This window comes from Periophthalmus magnuspinnatus, chromosome 9, assembly GCF_009829125.3.
Source record: "Periophthalmus magnuspinnatus isolate fPerMag1 chromosome 9, fPerMag1.2.pri, whole genome shotgun sequence".
In the NCBI taxonomy this organism is placed as follows: Eukaryota; Metazoa; Chordata; class Actinopteri; order Gobiiformes; family Gobiidae; genus Periophthalmus; species Periophthalmus magnuspinnatus.
Window position 1 is genome coordinate 5,673,667 of NC_047134.1, and position 22,824 is coordinate 5,696,490.

A 22,824-nucleotide genomic window follows, 5' to 3' on the forward strand; every position below is an offset into this window, starting at 1 on the left:
CATATATATATATACATATATATATATATATATACATATATATATATATACATATATATATACATATATATATATACACATATATATATATACATATATATATATATATACATATATATATATATACATATATATATATATATATATATATATATATATATATATATATATATATATATGATGTGAATGTGGCATATTTACAAAAGGTTTTAAAAGGCAACAAGATTGCTAATTATGTTACATTATTGTGATTATTTCAAACCTAAAATACCGTCAAATAAAAATAGTTTCATAAATCTTTGTAAACAAACTATTTTCTTTCCATACAAAATAACAAATAGGGATTAGTTTGACGTTTCTATTCTGGAGATAAATCTTAATTCACAACTGGATTCTGCAAGAAGCATTTTTGAACCCTGTCAGACTAAAATGAATGTGAATGAAATCTCTATATTGCGCTGCTCTCAACACTATACATAAATGTTCAAATGCCCAAAGTGGAATTTCCAGAGGCGTGGAGCATAGCAAAAAGCATCCATCATCACTGAATTACTAATGACTGAAATACGGCACCAACATATGCGTGTGTGTGTGGGTGGGTGGGGGGGGGGTGTAGGTGTGTGTGTGTGTGTGTATATATATATATATATATATATATATAGCCAGTAAGCTAATAGCCAGTATGCTAATAGGCCAGACATCTCAGTTTGCAGCACATACAAGGATAAGGTTGTAAAAATAATACAGCATCTGACGATCAGGCTGGGAATAGGTTGAGTTCACATGAGTTTGAGGTCAGATTCATTTCAGATGAAGAGCAGGGGCCTTTTTAACTAGGTAGGGCTGTTACAATAATGGTATATCGTATATGGTACATGTTTATATACCATTTTTCCACCTTCAAGATTCAAAGCATTTTACATCAAGGAACCACACACCCATTCACACATACATTCATACACCAGTGTACAGAGACACTGGGGTGAGGTGGGTTAAGTGTCTTTTCCAAAAACACAACAACAAAATTCAGCTGTGGGAGCTGGAATCAAACCATTCTACTAATGACATTTATGTAGAGAGTGGGATTCAAACTGCCAACTGTCAAAAACATCTAATCAATATATATCGATCATAAGTGATAGATGGATCAATAATTTTTGGGGTCAATATCAGTACAGATAAATAAAATTTATACTTCAGTAGATTGAGTGTATAATTTTTACTTTTACTTCACTACATTTGAGAGCAGGTATCTGTACTTTCTATTCCACTACATTTTTGAACTGGACTGAAAAGTAAAAAGTACTTTTTTGTTATTGTCTGAGACTTGCTGAAAAGGCTGATTGTTTATTTATAACACATTCATAATTTGTGCAAACAAAAATATACAAATAGAAACGACTGATTTTACGTTTTACTCCTTAAATGCATTTTTAAACAGGTACTTTAATACTTTTACTGCAGTAGATTTTTTTTCTTGATACTTTTTTTTCTGTATTTTTTTGGTCTGATATCTTTATGTAACTTACGTAACTAGTTGGGAACCTTTTATTATTTTTCATACTATGATGACATTGGAGCTGTAGGTTGAATAAATAACTTCTATGGCTCATTCTAGATACAAACTGAAGTGTTTCATTCTACTGTTTATTTCAAGCTGCTCTTGGGTTTTTGTGTCAGTGGCAGAAATGAGTTTCAATATTATTTTTTATCATCATTTACTTCAGTGATATATCAAACTTCAACTGTGTTATCGTGGTAGGTCTAAGGGTAAGTCACTTTGATATAATGTTGAGCCTTAACATTTTTGAGAGATTAGTTCACACAAACTTGCCATATTATTCTAGTGACTAAAAGTACTTTTGTTTGACAATAATACCTGTGTATCTGAATAATACCAACGTTTTTAAAACTATATTGAAAAACATAATTCATGTGTGGATGGACCCATTAATTACAGAGATATTAATCATAAACCAGGTCAAAACATCTGGAGTTTGACAGTTAAATGGCAGATTCCACCATAGAATTCTACCTGCTCTCCATCTGTCTCTTTCTATTCTCCTGTTGTTCTTAAATTTTGTGTTGCAACAATAGACTGTATATATAAATGGACATAGCTACCCCGTTAGCTGCTGTGTTCCAGAAAGGAAGAGATTATGGTCTCGGCTCCAGTTCATTTTCTTTCAAATAACCATTGTCCCTCTCTCTAACTGCTTCTGTTAGGCTCATAATTTTGGTCTTAAAACGTTCGCATTAACCCGCTCTACATGATCTGGGTTTTTTAATTCCCTATTGTGTCTGTAAATCAACATATGAACATTAATAACAGACAAATCAAGCGCCTTCTTTCGGTGAGGTCACTCCCACTAGTGTTAGCAACAGGTTTGATTGACAGCATTGCTAAGATTTGTTCTGAACTGGCTCTTTGGTTGCTATGATACTCACATTCCAAATTTGGAATTCTAATAATATATGGAATATCCAATATGAAATATCAAATATGGAAAATCCAATAATGAATTCCAAATATGGAACTCGGCTCCAAATTGGCCCCTGTAACTGCTAGCCTCGATGAGCTTCATTTGACGAGCCGAACGCTTTGGGTGATGTTACACTCACTTAGTCCACTTGTTTATACATTCTATGGTTGCATGGAATTTCCCCATTGTGGTTTTCTTATCTTCTCTCATCTTATTTTAAAAATACATTAAGAATTGATTGTGTATGACATAATGTGAACTCAACCTATTCTAGGGATTCAGCTTTTTGTCATTTGGTGCCATTTTGAGGACAGTCCACCATACCCATGATGGAATATTTTGTTTTTATTTGTTAATAGCTATGGCAACAGTATGAGCTTTGCATCATTACGAACCCTGTGGATAAGATACACGTTACTTTTGAGCCTGTACCTCTGCAACAGTAACCGTGAGATTACGACACAAAACACAACATGCTCTGTTTAGCTCCATGTTTCTTTTAAGGTCTTTTCTCGTCTTCTTTTTCTTCTTCTTCACAGCAGCGCCATTGGAAGAGCCGTCTGCGTCTCAAGAGTTTTCTTCGACATTCCTACGGAAGCTTAGGCGTTTGAAGGAGTCTCTTTAAATTGGAGAGGAGAAAGAGGAGAGGAGGCAGAGGAGGTGCAAGAGTGAGAAGGGGGAGAAGAGTGAGAGAGGGGAGAGGCGGAAGAGGAGAGGAGGGAGAGAGGAGGGAGATGGGATGGACAAAGGAAGAAAGGGAAAAAAGTTAGAGCTTATATTAAGCAGCTAAGATACATTGAATTTCAATTTTATGACTCATTGAACTGATTTTAAATTCTTGAATTCAAAATTAAATTAAATTTGTTAACAATTTCCAACACCACAGATACCTTTTTTATAGGGGCCATTTTAAGGAACGTCATAGATTTATTTGATAATTGCCATGGTATTTTTCCATTACTCCAAAACCCATGGATAACACTCATAGTTCTGGATTTTTCATGTTAGAATATAATACAGATCTATGGGAAAAATAGTTCCTCCTTGATTTCAGTGCAGAGAAACAGAGAATTATGCTTCACATAATTATTCCTGGGACAGTATTAATATGAATGTAATATAGATAAAAGGTCATGGTCACCTTTCTGTATAGCACTTTTCCACCTTCAAGGCTCAAAGGACTTTACATCAAGAAACCACTCACCCATTCACACACACATTCATACACCAGTGTACACAGACACTGGGAACGAGAAGGGTAAAGTGTCTTGCCGAAGGACACAATGACAGTATTCATCTGTGGGATCTGTGGGAGATTCGAACCTCCAGTCTTAATATGATATAAAAAATAAAACTAAACACACTGGCAGTAATAGTACTTGTACTTGTAACTGCGTATATTTGAGCAGTAACTACTTTTACTTTATAGCAAAAGATGAAGTTTAAATCTGTCAACTGGACAAATTGTTGTAGGAGTGAAGACGTTTCGCTGCTCACCCATGCTGCTTTTTCAGTTCTCGTTGAATAGGGTTGTTTCAGCTGAAACTGGAGACAATAGCTGTTTACAGTTTTAGTGTAGTTAGCCTCTCCCTTCAGATAGATATATGGCGGTGTCCACCAGCTATCTGATCAGAAGTGAAGAACTTGTAGGAGTGGAGAAGCAAAACGTCTTCACTCCTACAACAGTTTGTCCAGATGACAGATTTAAACTTCATCTTTTGCTATGAATCAGACCTGGATGGCTGAGGGATTACAGACTGCTTTTACGTTAGTACAAATTAGCAGTACTCTTTCCATCCCTGATCAAAGGCTTCAAAAGTTCAGAAAATGCTCTTCAAACTGTGTCGCTTTGGTCACTGTTGTTCTGCTGCATCGATATCTGAGAAGCTGACAAGGCCAAACCAATGGATGCGTTTGTTCTCACTTTGGGCTGGTGTTAGGACCATAGCAATGATGGAAAGATCAATGGGATGTGCTTTGTTTTGTGTTTTGTCATGGTCAGATACTATTGGCTGTTGTCGTTGCTGTGGAGCCCTTGCTGTGGAGCCATTGGTGTTTACCTGTTTTCCAGTCGCGGTCGGATGATGGGCTTGTAGAGTTCGGGGATTTTTCTCTCCAGCATGGGCCTGAGGTTTTCTCGGAGGCGGTTGTAGTTCTTCTTCAGTTCCTGTTGGTATTCTTTCTGGTCAGAGGTGATCAGGTGTTTGTTCTTCTCCACCGCCTCTCCACATCTGCAGGAACCACAAAACAAAACAATACTTACATTTATCACTGGCTCATCTCCATGAAGATCCTTAATGTATGCAAGTATGGCCTTAAATAGAGGTTATGCAGATGGCATCACAACCTTTCAAGTTTTCTTCTACCCACTCCTTCTCAAATTTAAATATGAAATATATATATATATATATATATATATATATATATATATATATATATATTTATTTATTTATTTATACATACTTTTTTTGGTGCCGTATTAGTGAGTGGCAAAAGTACATGAGAGTCAATGGTGAGTAATGACATTGGGTCCTTTAAAACATGACATGACATGGGCCCTTTAAAACAACAGTATGAAAGCAGAAAACAGGTAAACCAGAGGGACCTTTCTCTTCTTAAAGAACATTTTTGAGTCTGTGTGTTGACAAAATAATTACTGTGGTGAAAATAGCAGTTCTATGGACAGAAACGAGGCAAATAAAACTCAAAGAAATGCATTTCTCTGTTGTTCTGCCCTTAGTTCCATGTAAATGTGCATTAAACATTTTCAGATAAAAATAGCGATCTGGACTCTGATCGTGGATTCTAGCATATCGCTTGCCCCTACAAGCTCTGCTTACGGGCTCTCCTCACAGATTAGTGTCATAAGACACACATTATAATGTGGAGACTGCAGGAAACTCCAGAGACAGTGATGATCACAAACACATGTCAGGTTTATGTCATAGTCTGTCATGGGATTAATATGGAACCGTCTGGAAACAGTGAGTATGAGGAGGTTAAGTGTAAAGGACTGTGGGTCAGGAGGACTTTAAAAGAGAATTATATACATTTATCATAAAGGTGAAGTCACGAGGGGGTTTGAAATCATCTTATATTAGTATTGGACAAATATATATGTATATTGTGTAGTGTAGAAGGACACAGTTTGTAAACAACAAAATAAATTAAAGCTGCAAGCGGCATCAAACAGCCCTTGAGGCCACAGTTTGCACTCGACCGACCTGACACTACCTGAGGATGGCGCTGACGCGCCTCTTGTCTCTGTGTTATTGTGGCTTTAGGCTGTACTTTACACTACACAAAGCCAACACACACTGAAAATGCTTCATCACTATGGCAACACTGTGCAAAATACAACTTTGACCCTCTGCACTTTTGATGACCTGAAGAGTCACTGGGCCAAATGTCACGTTCTTCAAATACACTAATCATTTGCTTTATTATTTTAGAATTCAAGAAAATAGGGACATTCTGCCATTAGGCTAACATGGGTGTTTTTCCTAAATCACAGGCACTTTAATTCTAAAATGTTTTGTTCTCAAATCTCATTTGAACATCCCACATGCCTGCTGTTTAAAGGGTTGGGGTTACCGTATGTGAAATCATTATTCTTCTATACAGATGTTCCATTGTAACATATGGGGCACACAGCACTAACAATAATGATCAGGTTCATCTTTTGCAAAGTACAGCATTAGACCTTTTGTCTCTTGCATTTAATCTGAGAGTTTTTCTTGGACTCTTGGATTACATGGATTCTTACTGAGACATGAGTTGCTTTTCTACACATCTGAACTGTAATTTGGCTTGGTGTCATCATCTGCTTGTCTCCATGGGGAACCAATGATTTTAATGCCGTACTGTGGAACATTTCAGACAAAGCAATAACATCTCCATGGAGAAAAATAGCTGAGAAAAGTTAAACTACTTACTCCACATTTCTATGAACAACAATCACTATTTCAAATCTGAAAAAAAAAATTGTTACTATAAATGAGCAGTGTGGTTTTCGTCCCGGCCGTAGAACACTGGATTAGCTCTATACTCTCCATCATTTACCCAACCAGTCCACGTGTGTTTTGTGGATCTGGACAAAGCATTTGACCATGTCCCTCGTAGTACCTTTTGAGGGGTATTTGGAGGCCACTGGGACAAGTCAGCTCTGCATAAAGACGAGCTGAAACACAAACTGTTGATTTGTGCAGGTCAAAAGATGTACATCACTGTAATAATTATTACTGTTGTTACTATAGTTAGAATTATGGCAGTATTTTAATTTACTTTTTGGCACGGGAAGTTCAGTTAAATTAAAACAAAACAATGCAAATGTCACTTTTTTAATAGTTTTGCCAAGGATGCGACTTATACTCAGATGCGACTTATATGTGAAATTGATTCAAGTATAGAATTTCAGAATTTCGTTATCGTCACACTGACAACTGCACAAGGGCACTTTAGGCTTGTGCACCGATATGGCAGCCACATGGAGTTGCTCAGAAGCGACACCGAGGATGAAAAATTCACTTGATTTACTGATTTGGCGTAAGATTGAGAGTAAACTTCTTAGTTTGTTTTTTATGCTTTAGGTATCTGATTAACTGTTAATATCTTATGTTAACATACCAGATACCTATTCAGTGCTGTCTATGTGTTACGTTAGCATGCTGTACTGCTATTTAGCCTGTTTGTTTATTTTGCTGTTATTATTATAACTTTCCTTTAAAGATAACATGTCTGTTCTTAGCATCAGATTTTGTCAAAAAAATTTCCCAAAAAAGTGGGACTTATATATGTTTTTTCCTTCATTATTAGACATTTTTTCGCTGGTGCGACTTAAATTCTGGAGCGACGTATAGTCCGAAAAATATGGTAAATGAATAACGGTCACAGTTCAAAAGCCTTTCATGATGAGCAAACGATCAAGGCTAGCTACATCGCCCAGACTGGCATTACCGGGGCCCCACCCTGGAGCCAAGCCTGGGGTGGGTACTCGACAGTGAGCACCTGGTGGCCAGGTCTTTCCCCATGGGGCCCAGTCAGGTGCAGCCTGAAGGAGCGACGTGGAGCCGTTCTCCTGTGGACCCTCCACCTGGGCAGGATACATGAAATGCTGGTGCATGGAGATTTGGGCGGTGGTCGAAGGCAGAGGCCTCGACAATTCGATCTCCACACATGAAGACTGGCTCTGAGGACATGGAATGTCACCTTACTGGGGGGAAAGGAGCCAGAGCTTGTGTAGGAGGTTGGGCGTTACCAGATAGATACAGTCAGCCTCACCTTCATGCACAGCTTGGGCTCTAGAACCCAACTCCTCAAAAGGAGCTGGACTCTCCATTTCTGTGGCGTTGCCGGCGGGGGGGAGGTGGCGAGTTGGTGTGGGCTTGATTATTGCCCCACAGCCCAGCCGCCTCATGATGGAGTTCACCCCAGTGAATGAGAGGGTCGCGTCCCTGCGCCTAGAGTACCCGGCCTTCTTGGAGTCCATGAGAGGGGTACTAGAAAGTGGTCTGACCAGGGACTCCATTGTTCAATGCTCACATGGGCAACGACAGTGACACTTGGAGGGACGTGATTAGGAAGAATGCCCTCCCTGATCTGAACCCGAGTGGTGTTCTGTTATTGGACTTCTGTGCTAGCCACAGTTTGTCGATAACGAACACCATGCTCGAGCATTAGTGCATGTGGCACTTTGTTGTCGTATCATCTGACCTCCAGCTGCATGTCTTGGACACTCGGGTGAAGAGAGGGGCAGAGCTGTCAACCGATCACCACCTGGTGGTGAGTTGAATCTGCTGGCGGCGGAGGACACAGACCTGGCAGGCCATGTTCTCCTCCTCTATTGTCGATGCAGGTGCTTGTAGCAGTGGCTGTAAGGTCTGCGGTGCTTTTCACGGCGGGAACCCCCAAACCCGGTGGTGGACATCAGAAGTAAGCAATGCCATCAGGCTGAGGAAGGTGTCCTATCGAGCTTGTTGGCTTGTGGAACTCCTGAGGCAGCTGACAAGTACCAGCGGGCCACACATGCTGCAGCCCGCTGTCGCAGTGGCAAAAACCTGGGGTTGAGAGGAGTTCGGGGAGGCCCTATTGGAGGACTATTGGACGGTCTATAAGGTAAGGTCTTCTATTAGGTAAGGTCTATTCCAGGGTACTAGAGAGGAGAATCCGACCAATCTGACCGATAGGCAAACTTCAGAATCAAACCAACCAATTGCTAAGTCAACTGTGTGGAAAATATGAAAAGAAAAAAGATTGTGAATGCTGCATTTTCTTGGCCACTCTCTGTTCCTCCCACACTAATGCCAGTAATTGCACACACATTACAGAATCCTAAAGCCGTTGTCACTTTAAATCTGTAGAAAAACCTCCTCTGCTTTGAAAACTAAGCAATTGTTCCTTAGTTCCACCCACTGCCTCTGTGCCAGGCTGCAACAAGACGAACCAATGTAAACGCTGGTCAAATAAGTCTCTTATTAGGACCTGTGTATGTGTCTCAAGTGTCTCACTTATAGACTGTATAAATAAGTATGCATATCTTGATTTACTGACACAAAGTTGAAACAAAAACCCCAGGATCATGTAGAGTACATTTTAATACCAAAATGACAAGTCTGACAGCAGCAAAGAGAGGGGCCTTAGTTTTTCAAAAGAAAGTGAATTGGAGTCAGAGTTGCTGAAGCTAGAAGCGTGAACATGATCACTTCTTATTTGGAACACAGCAGCTAGCAGGTTAGCTATGTCCATTTATATATACAGTCTATCGAATGAACTCTACTAAGGTTATTTGTGTGTTGAACTCTGTTCCCTGTGTGAAAGAAAGCTGTTCTACAAATTAACTTAAACTTTACATTCATTCATTTAAATGGTGGAATATGAGTTAGTATCACAGGTGCACTGACTTTGAACTCACCTCATTATGAACTCTTTGAAACATAGGCGCAGTTTGTTGTGGTGACGGAATAGCTTGGGGTCGGCTGGGATCTCATTCAGGAAGACTTGGGCCACCTCTAACGGGCCCTATACCGAACAATGGGACAAAGAGAGAGAGAGTTAAAACAGATGGAGGAAGGAAGGAGTGAAAGAGAGGAAGGGGATAGAAAGGCCCTTGGTTTAGACAAACTGAATGTGCAAAGCATCTAAGGCGCCAGCAGGAACATCAGGAAAAGGTCACCGATCATGTGGATATAAACAGCGTTAAATCAGCTCTATTGTGCTTGTGTGTCTCTATAGTTCTAATCTCTGATACCCATGAATCAATATGTTATAATTTGCACATTTTAAATCATAATATTAATATAAAACAACTTAATAACAGAAACAAGTCCACTGACGTCTGCATTAGTGGAGCCCAATGGGAGCTGTGGCTGTAAAAGTGCTGTCGGTGCCCACTATGGATAACTGCACATCACACTAGCGAGCAGCCCATGTTTTTTCATTTGTACCAAAATGACAACGCAACACTGCCGAATCCTATACGTATAACCAATTAAGCAAATAAAATCTGTGCGTACGTCACAGTGTACTGAAAAACCTCCCTGTGCTCTAAACTAAGTTAAGTTTATTATTTAACAAACAAACCAGGTTTAAAGCTGACACTGACATAAAAATTCCTTGTCAACATAATTGATTTGATGAGTGTAATCTGGTGTAGATACCCTTTAATTACTCAAAAAGTCTCTTATTTTCACATAAACAACTCACAGATCTCATATTCAGTGAAGCAGAGGCCTGAGAAGAACGTAAGGATCAGATGTAGGGCGGTGTAGTGATAGCCCTCCTCTTGCATGGCTAATGTCTCTACTAGCCTGGCATACACACAGCATTTGGCTTCCATTTGCACAGTATGAGATCTTGTTAGCCTAAGTTATATCCATCATAAAACCACAACACACTCTGAACTGTGCCTGTTTCGCGACAGGCGCAGTTAAACATCTCAGATCAGCATCATAAACACACGGCGCACTCATCGAACAGCGCCGCCTCCGCTAGCTCTCGTTCCTGATTGCTGCTGGAAGTGATGTGTTTACAAAGCAGCCTAGCATTAGTGTTATGTATACAGCTTTCGGGCCGGAGCAAGGGAGCTAGACAAAAGACAAAGTAAAGGGGGAGGGAGGGATGTAGCTGTAGCCGTAGCCCAACTGTTTATGACTCAAACATGGGGACCTGGAAGCTATCACATCAAAAGTACCTCCGGTTTGGCATGCAGCGTTAGGCAGACATGATGATGTTTGAATGAGCATCTATTATGCTTCTTTTTTTTTTTACTCACAGCATGGAACTTAAAACTATGTTGATTTTTTTCCATTTTGGTTTGTTTATTGCACTGAAAGCATATAAAAACATGTATCCTTACTCTGAGTGGGCAACTCCACAAACCTGACTCTTACTTAGCCTGGAAGATGGCCTCTTCCTCCTCCTTTGGCGAGAACATTCCACAGTAAGGCATATAACATATTCATCCCCATGGAAAATGTTCTGTTTTAATAATAATGATAATAATAATTAAAACTACAAGCAGTGATAAAGGCCCTTGCCACCCCTTGCGATCGCAGGCTAAATGCTTCACGAAGATCCTGCGTTTCACTTCCGCTTTCATCGCCCCTCCCCCCAAAATCAATGTCTCAGTAATACTACTCCATTCATTCCAATTAGACCATTTATGACATTGTCACGCCTGCATGGTTGGAAATAGAGGTATGTCTTCATTGGCTTTTTTGTTCAGTATGATGAGTGAAATATGTGTACCAAATTTCAATGGTCTATGACAAAGTAATTATTTTTCATCCCAGTTCAATAAAACCCATGTACCCATGTATTTTAATGAGAAATGTCAGGTGTTGCCATGGTAACATACTTGCAAACAGGGGTATGTTCTCATTGCCTTTTTTTTCAGTATGGTAATAGAGATGTCCATGCGAAATTTCAAATGTTTTTGATAAAGTAATTGTTTTTTTGGGTCCCATTCAAAATTTCAAGGGGGCACTGTGGAGAAATGGATAAGCTCAGCTATGTAAATTTTATATTATTCCATTCAGATGATCATTGTGAACAAAATGTACATTAATGCTGTACAATAGGACATTGCCTGTTTGAGATACGCTCAATTTAATACTTCCAAAAATGCCATTTTTGTTTACATGTTGGCCACACCCACATTTTATGACTTAGCAAAATCCAAGAGAGTAGTCTGTATTCCCACATGGGTCTAGTTAATTGTGACAATTTTGCAAATTTCTTGAAAGAAAATCCACGGCGTAAAAAATCCAAATGTGAGAGTTAAAAATTTGAAAAAAATGGGATTCCGCCCACAATGGCCAACTTCCTGTAGGGTTTAGGTTGGGGTCATAATATATTTTTTATTTGTCTTGACATGTTCTATGTTTGTAACCAAACTGCATTTGTCTATGATGAAAAAGGTCTCTTATTGCCGTAATGTATTTTGATTTTTGAGGTGGCGCTATTGAGTCATTTTGAAACATACATTTTTTTTCCACATGAAAATACAAAATTTTTTGCCAATTTTGAATTTTAGGCCATAGTTTGATTAGTGTAGAGCATCTATTTAGTCTACAACAAAGTGCAGTACTCTGAACCCCATTCATTTCAATGACAAATTTATTATGTTACCACGGCAACATAGTTGCAGATAGAGGTATGTTCTCTTTTTTTTTTTTGTTCAGTTTGCCAAGCCAAATGTCCATGCCGAATTTCAAATGTTTATGTTAGTCATTTTTTTGGTCCAATTCAAAAGTTCAAGGGGGCGCTGTGGAGCAATATAATGTCTGACCTGTGCAAATTGTATATCTATGTGTTCAGATCTACATTTTGAAAAAAATGTATGTTAATGCAGGGAAATTGCCTAATAATAATAATAAGGCCTGAGCCTTGAACAACGTCCCGTTGAGGGACTCATTAAAACCACAAAATTCAAGTAGTAAACACGCCCCGACATGGCAGTGAGTGGTATCAAAAATTAGAACTCGACAAGCTCTAATAGTCACCTAAGACCGTGAGAAAAAAATAACAAAAGACGACTTGGTAGCGGTGCATGAAGCAGCAGTCGAAGGCGGGGGGCCTCGACGACCGGATCTCTGGACATGGAGACTGGCTCTGGGGACATGGAATGTCACCTCGCTGTGGGGGGGGAGGCCGGAGCTTGTGCGGGAGGTTGAGCGTTACCGACTAGATATAGTTGGCTTCGCCTCCACACACAGTTTGGGCTCTGGAACCCAACTTCTTGAGAGGGGCTGGACTCTCCATTTCTCTGGCGTTGCCCGCGGGGAGAGGCGGCGAGCTGGTGTGGGCTTGCTCATTGCCCCACAGCTCAGCCGCTTCGTGTTGGGGTTCACTCCGGTGAACTGCGCCTTCGGGTCAGGGACAGGTCTCTCACTGTTGTGTCGGCCTACGGGCCAAACAGCAGTGCAGAGTACCCAGCCTTCTCGTTGAAGTCCTCCAGGAGAACAACGGAGTCCCCAGTCGGTGCACTGTCTAGTACCCCTCCCAGGGACTCCGTTGTTCTCCTGGGGGACCTCAACGCCCATGTGGGTAATGACAGTGACACCTGGAGGGGCGTGATTGGGAAGAACGGCCTCCCTGATCTGAACCCGAGTGGTGTTTTGTTATGGGACTTCTGTGCTAGTCAGTTTGTCCATAACAAACACCATGTTCGAGCACAAGGGTGTCCATCGGTGCACGTGGCACCAGGACACTCTAGGTCGGAGGTCGATGATCAACTTTGTTGTCGTGTCATCTGACCTCCGACCGCGTGTCTTGGACACTTGGGTGAAGAGAGGGGCTGAGCTGTCAACCGATCACCACGTGGTGGTGAGTTGGATCCGCTGGCGGAGGAGGAAGCCGGACAGACCTGGCAGACCCAAGCGTATTGTAAGGGTCTGTTGGGAACGCGTGGCAGAGCCTTCTGTCAGAGGGGCCTTCAACTCACACCTCTGGGAGAACTTCTCCCTGATCCCGGGGGAGGTTGGAGACATGGACTTCGAGTGGGCCATGTTCTCCACCTCTATTGTCAATGCGGCCGCTCGTAGCTGTGGTGCTTGTCGCGGCGGCAATCCCCGAACCCGGTGGTGGACACCGGAAGGAAGGGATGCCGTCAAGCTGAAGAAGGAGTCCTATCGAGCCTTGTTGGCTCGTGGGACTCCTGAGGCAGCCGATGAGTACAGGCGGGCCAAGCGTGCTGCAGCTCATGCGGTTGCAGAGGCAAAAACTCGGGGTTGGGAGGAATTCGGGGAGGCCATGGAGGAGGACTATCGGACGGCCTCAAAGAAATTCTGGCAAACTGTCCGACGCCTCAGGAGGGGGAAGCAGTGCTTCACCAACACTGTTTACAGTGCGGGTGGAGAGCTGCTGACCTCAACTGGGGATGTTGTTGGGCGGTGGAAGGAATACTTTGAGGATCTCCTCAATCCCCCCGTCATGTCTTCCGAGGAGGAAGCAGAGACTGGGGACCCGGAGGCAGACTCATCTATCACCCTGGCTGAAGTCACCGAGGTGGTTAGCAAGCTCCTCGGTGGCAAGGCTCTGGGGGGGACGAGATCCGTCCTGAGTACCTCAAGTCTCTGGATGTTGTGGGACTGTCTTGGCTGACACGTCTCTGCAACATCGCGTGGCGGTCGGGGACAGTACCACTGGAATGGCAGACCGGGGTGGTGGTCCCTCTGTATAAGAAGGGGGACCGGAGGGTGTGTTCCAATTACAGGGGAATCACACTCCTCAGCCTTCCCGGTAAGGTCTATTCCAGGGTACTGGAGAGGAGAATCCGACCGATAGTCGAACCTCGGATTCAGGAGGAGCAGTGTGGTTTTCGTCCTGGTCGGGGAACACTGGACCAGCTTTATACTCTCCATCGGGTCCTCGAGGGTTCATGGGAGTTTGCCCAACCAGTCCACATGTGTTTTGTGGATCTGGAGAAGGCATTCGACCGTGTCCCTAGTGGTGTCCTTTGGGGGGTGCTCCAGGAGTATGGGGTCCGGGGCCCTTTGCTAAGGGCTGTCCGGCAGTAAGTCAGACCTGTTCCCGGTGCATGTTGGACTCCGCCAGGGCTGCCCTTTGTCACCGGTTCTGTTCATTATATTTATGGACACAATTTCTAGGCGCAGCCAGGGGCCGGAGGGGGTCTGGTTTGGGAACCACAGGATTTCATCTCTGCTGTTTGCGGATGATGTTGTCCTGATGGCTTCATCGAGCCAGGACCTGCAGCAGGCACTGGGGCGGTTTGCAGCCGAGTGTGAAGCGGCTGGGATGAGAATCAGCTTCTCCAAATCCGAGGCCATGGTTCTCGACCGGAAAAAGGTGGTTTGCCCTCTCCGGGTGGGTGGTGAGTCTCTGCCCCAAGTGGAGGAGTTCAAGTATCTAGGGGTCTTGTTCACGAGTGAGGGAAGGATGGAGTGTGAGATTGACAGGCGGATCGGTGCAGCGTCTGCAGTGATGCGGTCGCTGTATCAGTCCGTTGTGGTGAAGAAGGAGCTGGGCCCAAAGGCAAAGCTCTCGATTTACCGGTCAATCTACGTTCCTACCCTCACCTATGGTCATGAGCTCTGGGTAATGACCGAAAGGACAAGGTCACGGATACAAGCGGCCGAAATGGGTTTCCTCCGCAGGGTGGCCGGGCGCACCCTTAGGGATACGGTGAGGAGCTCAGTCACACAGGAGGAGCTCGGAGTAGAGCCGCTGCTCCTACACGTTGAGAGGAACCAGTTGAGGTGGCTCGGGCATCTGCTCAGGATGCCTCTTGGACGCCTCCCTAGGGAGGTGTTCTGGGCATGTCCCAATGGGAGGAGGCACCGGGGAAGACCCAGGACACGCTGGAGGGACTATGTCTCTCAGCTGGCCTGGGAACGCCTTGGGATCCCACCGGAGGAGCTGGAGGACGTGTCTGAGGTGAGGGAAGTTTGGGAGTCCCTGCTTAGACTGCTGCCCCCACGACCCGGCCCTGGATAAGCGGAAGAAAATGGATGGATGGCTCCCAGTACAGGAGATGGTCTGTAATAGAAACTGCAATAACTTGAGGAGCGCGCTCTAGAGCAGATTATTCTACCTTCAAAATAGCTGTGTATTTTCAATGTCTAGTTGTCATGATGCCTGCATTTCCTGTGTTCTCTCCCCCTCCCCTACCTGTCTGTCCGGAGCTGGGCGGAGTTCCTGACTCCTCCCGCACGCACCTGGAGCGCATCAGCGCAATTACCTGCACCTGCTGCCGTGTATATGAGGGCTCGGCAGAAGACACTCGGGGCCAGATCGTCTGTTTGTCTTTCCCCCTGCCCCCAGGACCATCTTGGACCAGAGTCTTGGCCAGACCGTCCACGTGTCAACATTCCTGCTCTTGCTCATTCCCGCTCCTGCCTCTGCGCCCCAGCTCCGGTACAGTTGACCCTCTGCTTTGCCTCCTGCCCTGTCTTGGTCTCCGGCTTGCTTCTCGTCTCCTGCTCTGGCTCCCACTCTCTGGATTACCCCTGCTCAGTCTTCCCTGGTCCTGTCCCTGGTCTCGTCGTGCTCCAGTCCTGGCAGTCTCCGCTCCCACTCCGGTCCTGGTTCTCCCGCTCCTGCCCTGCCCTACGCCCGTCTGGTCTGCCTCCCGCTACCTACGTCCCGTGTATGATAAATGAACTATCTGAACTGTCTTTTGCACAAACTGTAAATAAACACTGTCAGCTTGCCCCGAGTCTGCACTCCTTGGTCCGCACCTGCACTAGCCGTTACGACACTAGTATAGTTTATTTCACTACATTTGAGAGCAGGTATCTGTACTTTCAACTCTAATACATTTTCGAACAGGACTAAACAGCAAAAGTATTTATTATCGTGTTCTGAAAAGGCTGAGGGTTTATTTATAACATGTTTGTAATTTGAGCAAAACAAAAATATACAAATAAAAACAGACAGAAAAAAAATATTTATTCAATTGTTTCTGTTGAACAAAATTCAGCTCAAATCTCTATCAAAATCACTACATCTGAAGCTTTTTAAGACCTCAAAATCTGCAAAAATACTTTTACTTTTTTCTATTTAAGTACATTTTTAAGCAAGTACTTTAATACTTTTAAGTAGATTTTTTCATATGATGCTTTTACTTTTACTTCAGTATTTTTTGCTCCAGTACTTTTACTTAAGGAACAGAATTGAGTGCTTCATCTACCTCTACTTTCAACTTTAGCACTCTATAGAAATACTGAGTTTGCTAACACACATAATCTTTAGTCCTTGTTTACCTGGTTTACTGTTGCTCCCACCGATCCCTGTAGAACCATCTGGAGCATCTTAGCATCCGGCTGCTCTCTGTGTGTGGCCACGGCTAACTCCCTGGTCTTCTTCTGCATGTCCTCTATGGCCACTTCAATCGGGGTCAGGTCAAACTAAAAAAAAAAAACTATATTAGCATTCATCACTGTTTGTGTTGGTGGTTTTCAGATTCTAGAGTGTGCTGATGTCATAGTCTCAGATGGGGGCACAAGAGGCAGATTTTCACTATTGTATTTTGCCACGAAACGTCCAAAAGGTAAATTCACAAATGCTGAACCTGATCATTTCTATTAATGACTAGGCTCAAGAACTCTCTGTGTTACGACCACAGACTATATAAAGAAGTTGACTAAGTGAGTGTCACCCACAGCGTTCAGCACCAGTCAAATGAAGATCATCAAGGCTAGCAGTTATAGGGGGAAATTTGGAGCCAAGTTCCATATTTAGAATTTCGACCATGAGTGTCATAGCAACCAAAGAGCCAATCTGGAGCAAGGCTATTGTAATGCCCGTTCCTGCCTACACCGCTGGATTAGCACGGATAGGGTGCTTAGCAATGCTGTCAATCAAACCCGTTGCTAACACTAGCGGGAGCGACCTCGGGGAAAGAAGGTGCCTGATTTGTCTGTCATTAATGTTCATATCTTGATTTACGGACACAAATAAAAACACCAAGGTCATATACAGCAGATTATTATGAACATTTTAACATTTTAAGACAAAATGACAAGCCTGACAGCAGCAGCTACAGAGAGTGGGGCCACCGTTTTTTCAATAGAAAGTGAACTGGAGCCAGAGTTGATGGAGCTGGGAGCGTGCCCATGATCACTTTCTATTTGGAACACGGCAGCTAGCAGATTAGCTACAGTTGAAACCAGAAGTTTACATACAATATATAAAAAGACACATATGCTTTTTTTTCTCACTGTCTGACATGAAATCAGACTAAACCGATGTTTAGTCTGTTTCCTGTTTTAGGTTAATTAGGATTAATAAAATTATTACTATTTGCTAAATGGCAGAATAATGAGAGAATAATTTTTTTAGACAATTTTTCATTACTTTCTTCAAAGTCAGAAGTTTACATACAGCAAGATTACTATGACTTTAAACAATATGGGAAAACCCAGATGAACATTTGAGTTAATTAGAGACATGAGAGAGTGGATGTATCTGAAGGTACACAATGCTGCTTCGTGTAATATCATGGGAAAGTCAAAAGAAATCAGCCAAGATATCAGGGAGAGAACTGTGGACTTGCAGAAGTCTGGTTTATCCTCGGGTGCAATTTCTAGATGCCCGAAGGTGCTACGTTCATCTGTTCAAACAATTATACACAAGTATAAACACTATGGGAATGTCCAGCTATTAAACTGCTTAACCCTTTAAGGACTGAGCACACTATGGGCCAGTATAGGTCACCTAGACTTTTATATTTTTGTTAGCCATAAAAATCATATTAAAGGAAGTATCGGAATTTACTGCATTTTTTCACACATCTACTTCTATTTTACACTTTCATCCGTATTTTTTCTTTTACGCATCGAATAAATGACTGGGAAAATCCCCGCAGCACCCGCGCTCTCATTCGTCACCTTCGCGGAGCAACAGAGTTGCGGAGTGACAGGTTATAGCCCTGTATAGTGTGTCCTCGTTTGCCCTCTTCCCTGACCTTGTGCTGTTTAAACACTGAGTGTTGGGATTGTTATGAATGTTTTGGGCGCCAGTAGGACCCCTTTCACTATCTGTTTATGAAACTGGTAGTGAAACGGGAAAATCTTATCCGGGGAATGCCTGGGAGAGGAGCTTGGCCCGCTCCTCTCCCCACGCAGGCCTTGTTTGTTTCATGTTATAAAGACGGGGTAGCCCCTGGTTCGGTAGAGTCTGCTGTGGGATACGTACGGTCGCCCAGCTTTGTTTTCGGACAGCGCAGCGCTCTACTGGACTGTTGGCTCTCCAGTCCTGTGTCAAGGTAAGGCGCTGGTTGATTAAAGTTGCTGTCTGATGAAGTGATTTTGTATGCTGCTTTTGTGTGGGGAATAAAAGACACATTATTCTAGCACTAAGTGGTTTCTGTGTTTTGTTGCTCCGCCGATCCTCTAACGATCCTGCATAAATATATTAATTAAATGTTATAAAACACGGAGTTACGCTGCTGGAAAGTCCGCATCCGCGCGCTATCGCCGACGATAGGATCCGACGCTATAGGGTTAAGGAAGATGACGGGTTCTGTGTCCCAAAAATGAATGTGCTTTGGTCTGAAATGTGCATATCAACCCAAGAACAAAAGCAAAAGACCTTGTGAAGATGCTGGCTGAAGCTGCTAAGAGTGTGTCATTATCCACAGTAAAACAAGTACAATACCGACATGTGCTGAAAGGCCACTCTGCCAGGAAGAAGCCATTACTCCAAAAGAAACATAAAAAAGACTACAGTTTGCAAATGCACACAAAAACCTTAATTTTTGAAGACATGTCCCATGGTTTGATGAAAAAAATTGAACTGTTTGGCCATAATGCATAGTGCAATATTTTGTATGGTGCAATAATGGGAACTGTGCATTAAGTGTAATGTGCAATTTTTATTTTGGCCCTTTTGTGATCCCAGCCCTTGGGACAGCAGATGGAAATTAGCTTTTGGCTATAATTCGGTGTGTTTACATTCATGTTGTATCATGTATGTTCATTAGCATGCTTTGTCCCAATCAAATAAAACTAGTGCACTTCACAAAATAGATGGCGTCATGAGGAAAGAACATTATGTGGAAATACTGAAGTGACATCCCAAGACATCAGCCAGGAAGTTAAAGCTTTGGCGCAAATGAGTCTTCTAAATGGAAAATGACCCGAAGCACACTGCGAAACTGGTTACAAAGTGGCTTAAGGGTAACAAAGTCAGTGTTTTGGAGTTGCCATCACAAAGCCCTGATCTCAGTCCTACTGAAAATTTAAAGGCAGACCTGAAAAGGCAAAGGGAGCAAGGTGGCCTATAAACAAAGTTACACCAGTTGTGCCAGGATGAATGGGCCAAAATTCCTACTAAATACTGTGAGAAGCTTGTGGAAGGAAATCCAAAACATTTGACACATGTCATACAGTTTAAAGAACATGGTAGAAAATACTAATGAAATATATGTAAACTTCTGACTTTGAAGAAAGTCTCATTATTCTGGCATTTAGCAAATAGAAATAATTTTGGTAATTCTAACTGACCTAAAACAAGAAAAGTTTAGTCCAATTTCATGTTAGACAGTTAGGAAAAAAGGCATGTGTCTTTTTATATAGTGTATGTAAACTTCAACTATATCTCCATTTATATATCTGTCAGGGACCCTTTACCAGAAAAGTTATATAATGCCCTTTTAAAAGTGTTATATTTGGTTTGAAAGTAATACAATGATAGCCGCTGTATAGCCTTAAATTTTAAGTGCCCTGTGGCTCCCAGCTCTAACTGAACATTTGCAATGTTCCAGTGTACCTCCTCCTTCTGTATGACGTTAATCCGAGTCTTGACGTAGGGGAAGGCGTGCATCGTAGTCAGAATGGTCTTCCTCTTGTACTGTTCATTGAGCTCACCACGCGGCCGCCCGCTCTTGGTAAACGGTGTTGTATACATGAAGCGCCGCAAATTGAAGTTTTTCTCAAAGTTCGTCATTCGGTCTTTCATTTCGTAGTCGTCAAAGTAGGGCTCCACAAAAGTGATCTGGATGTACGCCTCCAGGAGAAGAAGAAGAAGAAAAATATTTAGATTATATATATATATATATATATATATATATATATATATATATATATATATATATATATATGATCATCCAGTGAGGTTCATCTGGTCTTTTGTTTAGTTTGTTAGTTTGGATTGCTCACTAGCGCCTCAGAGTGCAGATGTTGCTCTGACGATTGGTCAGCTGATTTTGGCGGCGTCTCAACTGGTGGAGGCAGTATGACAGCGCTAGCTGCAGTCCTGTCGTCATGCCTCCGCTGTTAAGAAAGCAGCGCCAAAACTTGACCGGGCACGCCACAGCAACATTGCAAGACCACTCTGAGGCACTAGTGAGCAGTCCCAACTGTCAGGTATGAAAACAAACTAAATCTTGGTTTGTAAAAAAGAACCTATTCAAATAAATTACTTTTGATCAACTCAGAAAATAGAAATAACCAAACTCAAAATTTGTCAGGATTTTTTCTTAGGAGATCAGTATGTAGCTATCAACAAACATGGCATCTATAGTAATAACTAATGTAAATGAACAATACTTAAAACCAATTAATTTTAAGCTGTATTTTAAAGCCATACTGTGGAACATTTACCCATACCAATTGTTTACGTAGTTTAGGGACACATTCACATCAGTAAAAACAGGACATATGAAACAGGCCTATTTTAATCTTTCATGACTGATTAGATTTTTACAGTCTGAGAGAATGGAGAAAAGACTTTACATTTCGTGACTTCAGTCTCTTAAAATGTCTCAAAGGTTTCAGATGTCTCATAAAAGTTGATTACAGTGTTTGTATTGCTCAGTGAACTCTGATATTCATATACAAGCCTATTCTTCCCACCACACATATAGAGAGCACCAATCCAGCTCTTTCAGTTCCGATTCTCTAGCTTTAAGTATCTGTCAATCCCTGATATCAACCAATACCAGAGCAGAGATGAAACAGCATTTATTTACTTTAAACAAAAACAAAATAAGACAAAACTGATCCAGATATTTTAAGGAGCTTTTTAAAAAAATCTCAAACAACTTTGTGTAAATAAAAGTTCAAACATTATGAAACTTTGTGGGCAGAGTACGAACAGTAAATAGCAATATTTGGAAGCCAATATCTGATCCATGTTTCAGTATATGATCAGTGCATCCCTAACATGGCAAACAGTCACTTGTAATTAACTTTAAGTCTCATCATTTATTTACATTACTTTGCATCAAATCTATTATTAAACCACAACACTTCAATATGACTTTATAGCTACTGTGCTGTAGCTTGAGTAAAGTTGCACTGAGTAACTTTTATAATGGGGGTTCGCCATCTTCTTGTCTCTATGGAGATGCTGTTACTTTGCTTGGAATGTTCTACAGAATGGCATTAAACGTATCTGCTTTGCATGTACTTTATGAATACTTTTATTGCTCAAATTCATTATAAAAGATAGTAGTGGAAAGAGTAGAAGGAGTAGAAGTAGAAGAAAAGAAGAAGGAGAAAAAATTAATAGAAGTAAAATAAGTAAAAATAGAAGTAGAAGAAAAAAAAGAAGTAACAGAAGAAGAAGGAGAAGAAGAAAAAGCAATGGAGACAAGAAGGTGGCAGTCCCTAAACCCGAGTGACAGTGTGGCTTTAAACTGTTACCTTGTTGGGATTAAGTTGCGTCTGGTCCACCGGTGAAGAATCCTTGATCATAACCAACGTGTCATCTCCAAAACACTGGCTGTAGAAATTCTGAAGGGTATAAAATAAAGATGTTTTGTAGTTTCTGTGCAGCGGTGGTTGTTATGCATTACATGAACTAAACGCATCACTTTCTACTGGAGCTTTTGCATTAAACATGGTAGAGTTTAAAAGCTTCGGACGTTCAAAGCTGCACTTAAAGAGGCTGGTTTGATGTACTGGGGGCAGATGTTCTCAGTGGTTTGCACCTCTTCTGACCCAGGAGCCCCCGACTGAGGCGCATAATCTAGATGCAACACTGAGGCCGGTCCATGCTTTTGTTTAGCATCTGGTTACATCTCATGCGTAGAGCTGGAAGACTTGTTTTTAGTTTAGTTTTTATTTGAAGGCAGAATGTAGAGAGACGTTAAGAATATAAATCTGCTATTCTGCAGCAGATTTGAGTTTAATAGTTAGCTTATATCTGCAGCGTCTCATTTACAGGAACACACAAGACAAGGAAATTACATCCATCCATCCATTTTCTTCCGCTTTATCCGGGGCCGGGTCGCGGAGGCAGCAGTTTCAGCAGGGAGGCCCAGACTTCCCTCTCCACACACTCTCTTCCTCCAGCTATTCCAGGCGGATCCCAAGGTGTTTAAGTTTCATAAGACACAACACCCAGAGATTTAAGATACTCAGGACGGATCTCATCC

General features: G+C 42.1%; 1 protein-coding gene across 3 annotated transcripts in view; it reads right to left on the bottom strand.

Annotated features, from left to right (window-relative positions):
- Nucleotides 1–666: 666 nt before the first annotated feature.
- Nucleotides 667–22,824, bottom strand: part of dock8 (dedicator of cytokinesis 8) — a 167,544-nt gene continuing 145,386 nt past the window's right edge. For all 3 annotated transcript variants that reach the window (XM_033972654.2, XM_033972653.2, XM_055224340.1), the window contains 6 exons: nt 22,091–22,180; nt 20,214–20,450; nt 16,706–16,849; nt 9,394–9,500; nt 4,544–4,714; nt 667–3,102 (listed from right to left, as the gene is read on the bottom strand). In XM_033972654.2, the coding sequence (XP_033828545.1) occupies nt 3,051–3,102; nt 4,544–4,714; nt 9,394–9,500; nt 16,706–16,849; nt 20,214–20,450; nt 22,091–22,180 (801 nt within the window). In that variant the 3' untranslated portion in view covers nt 667–3,050. The remainder of the gene's footprint in view (nt 3,103–4,543; nt 4,715–9,393; nt 9,501–16,705; nt 16,850–20,213; nt 20,451–22,090; nt 22,181–22,824) is intronic.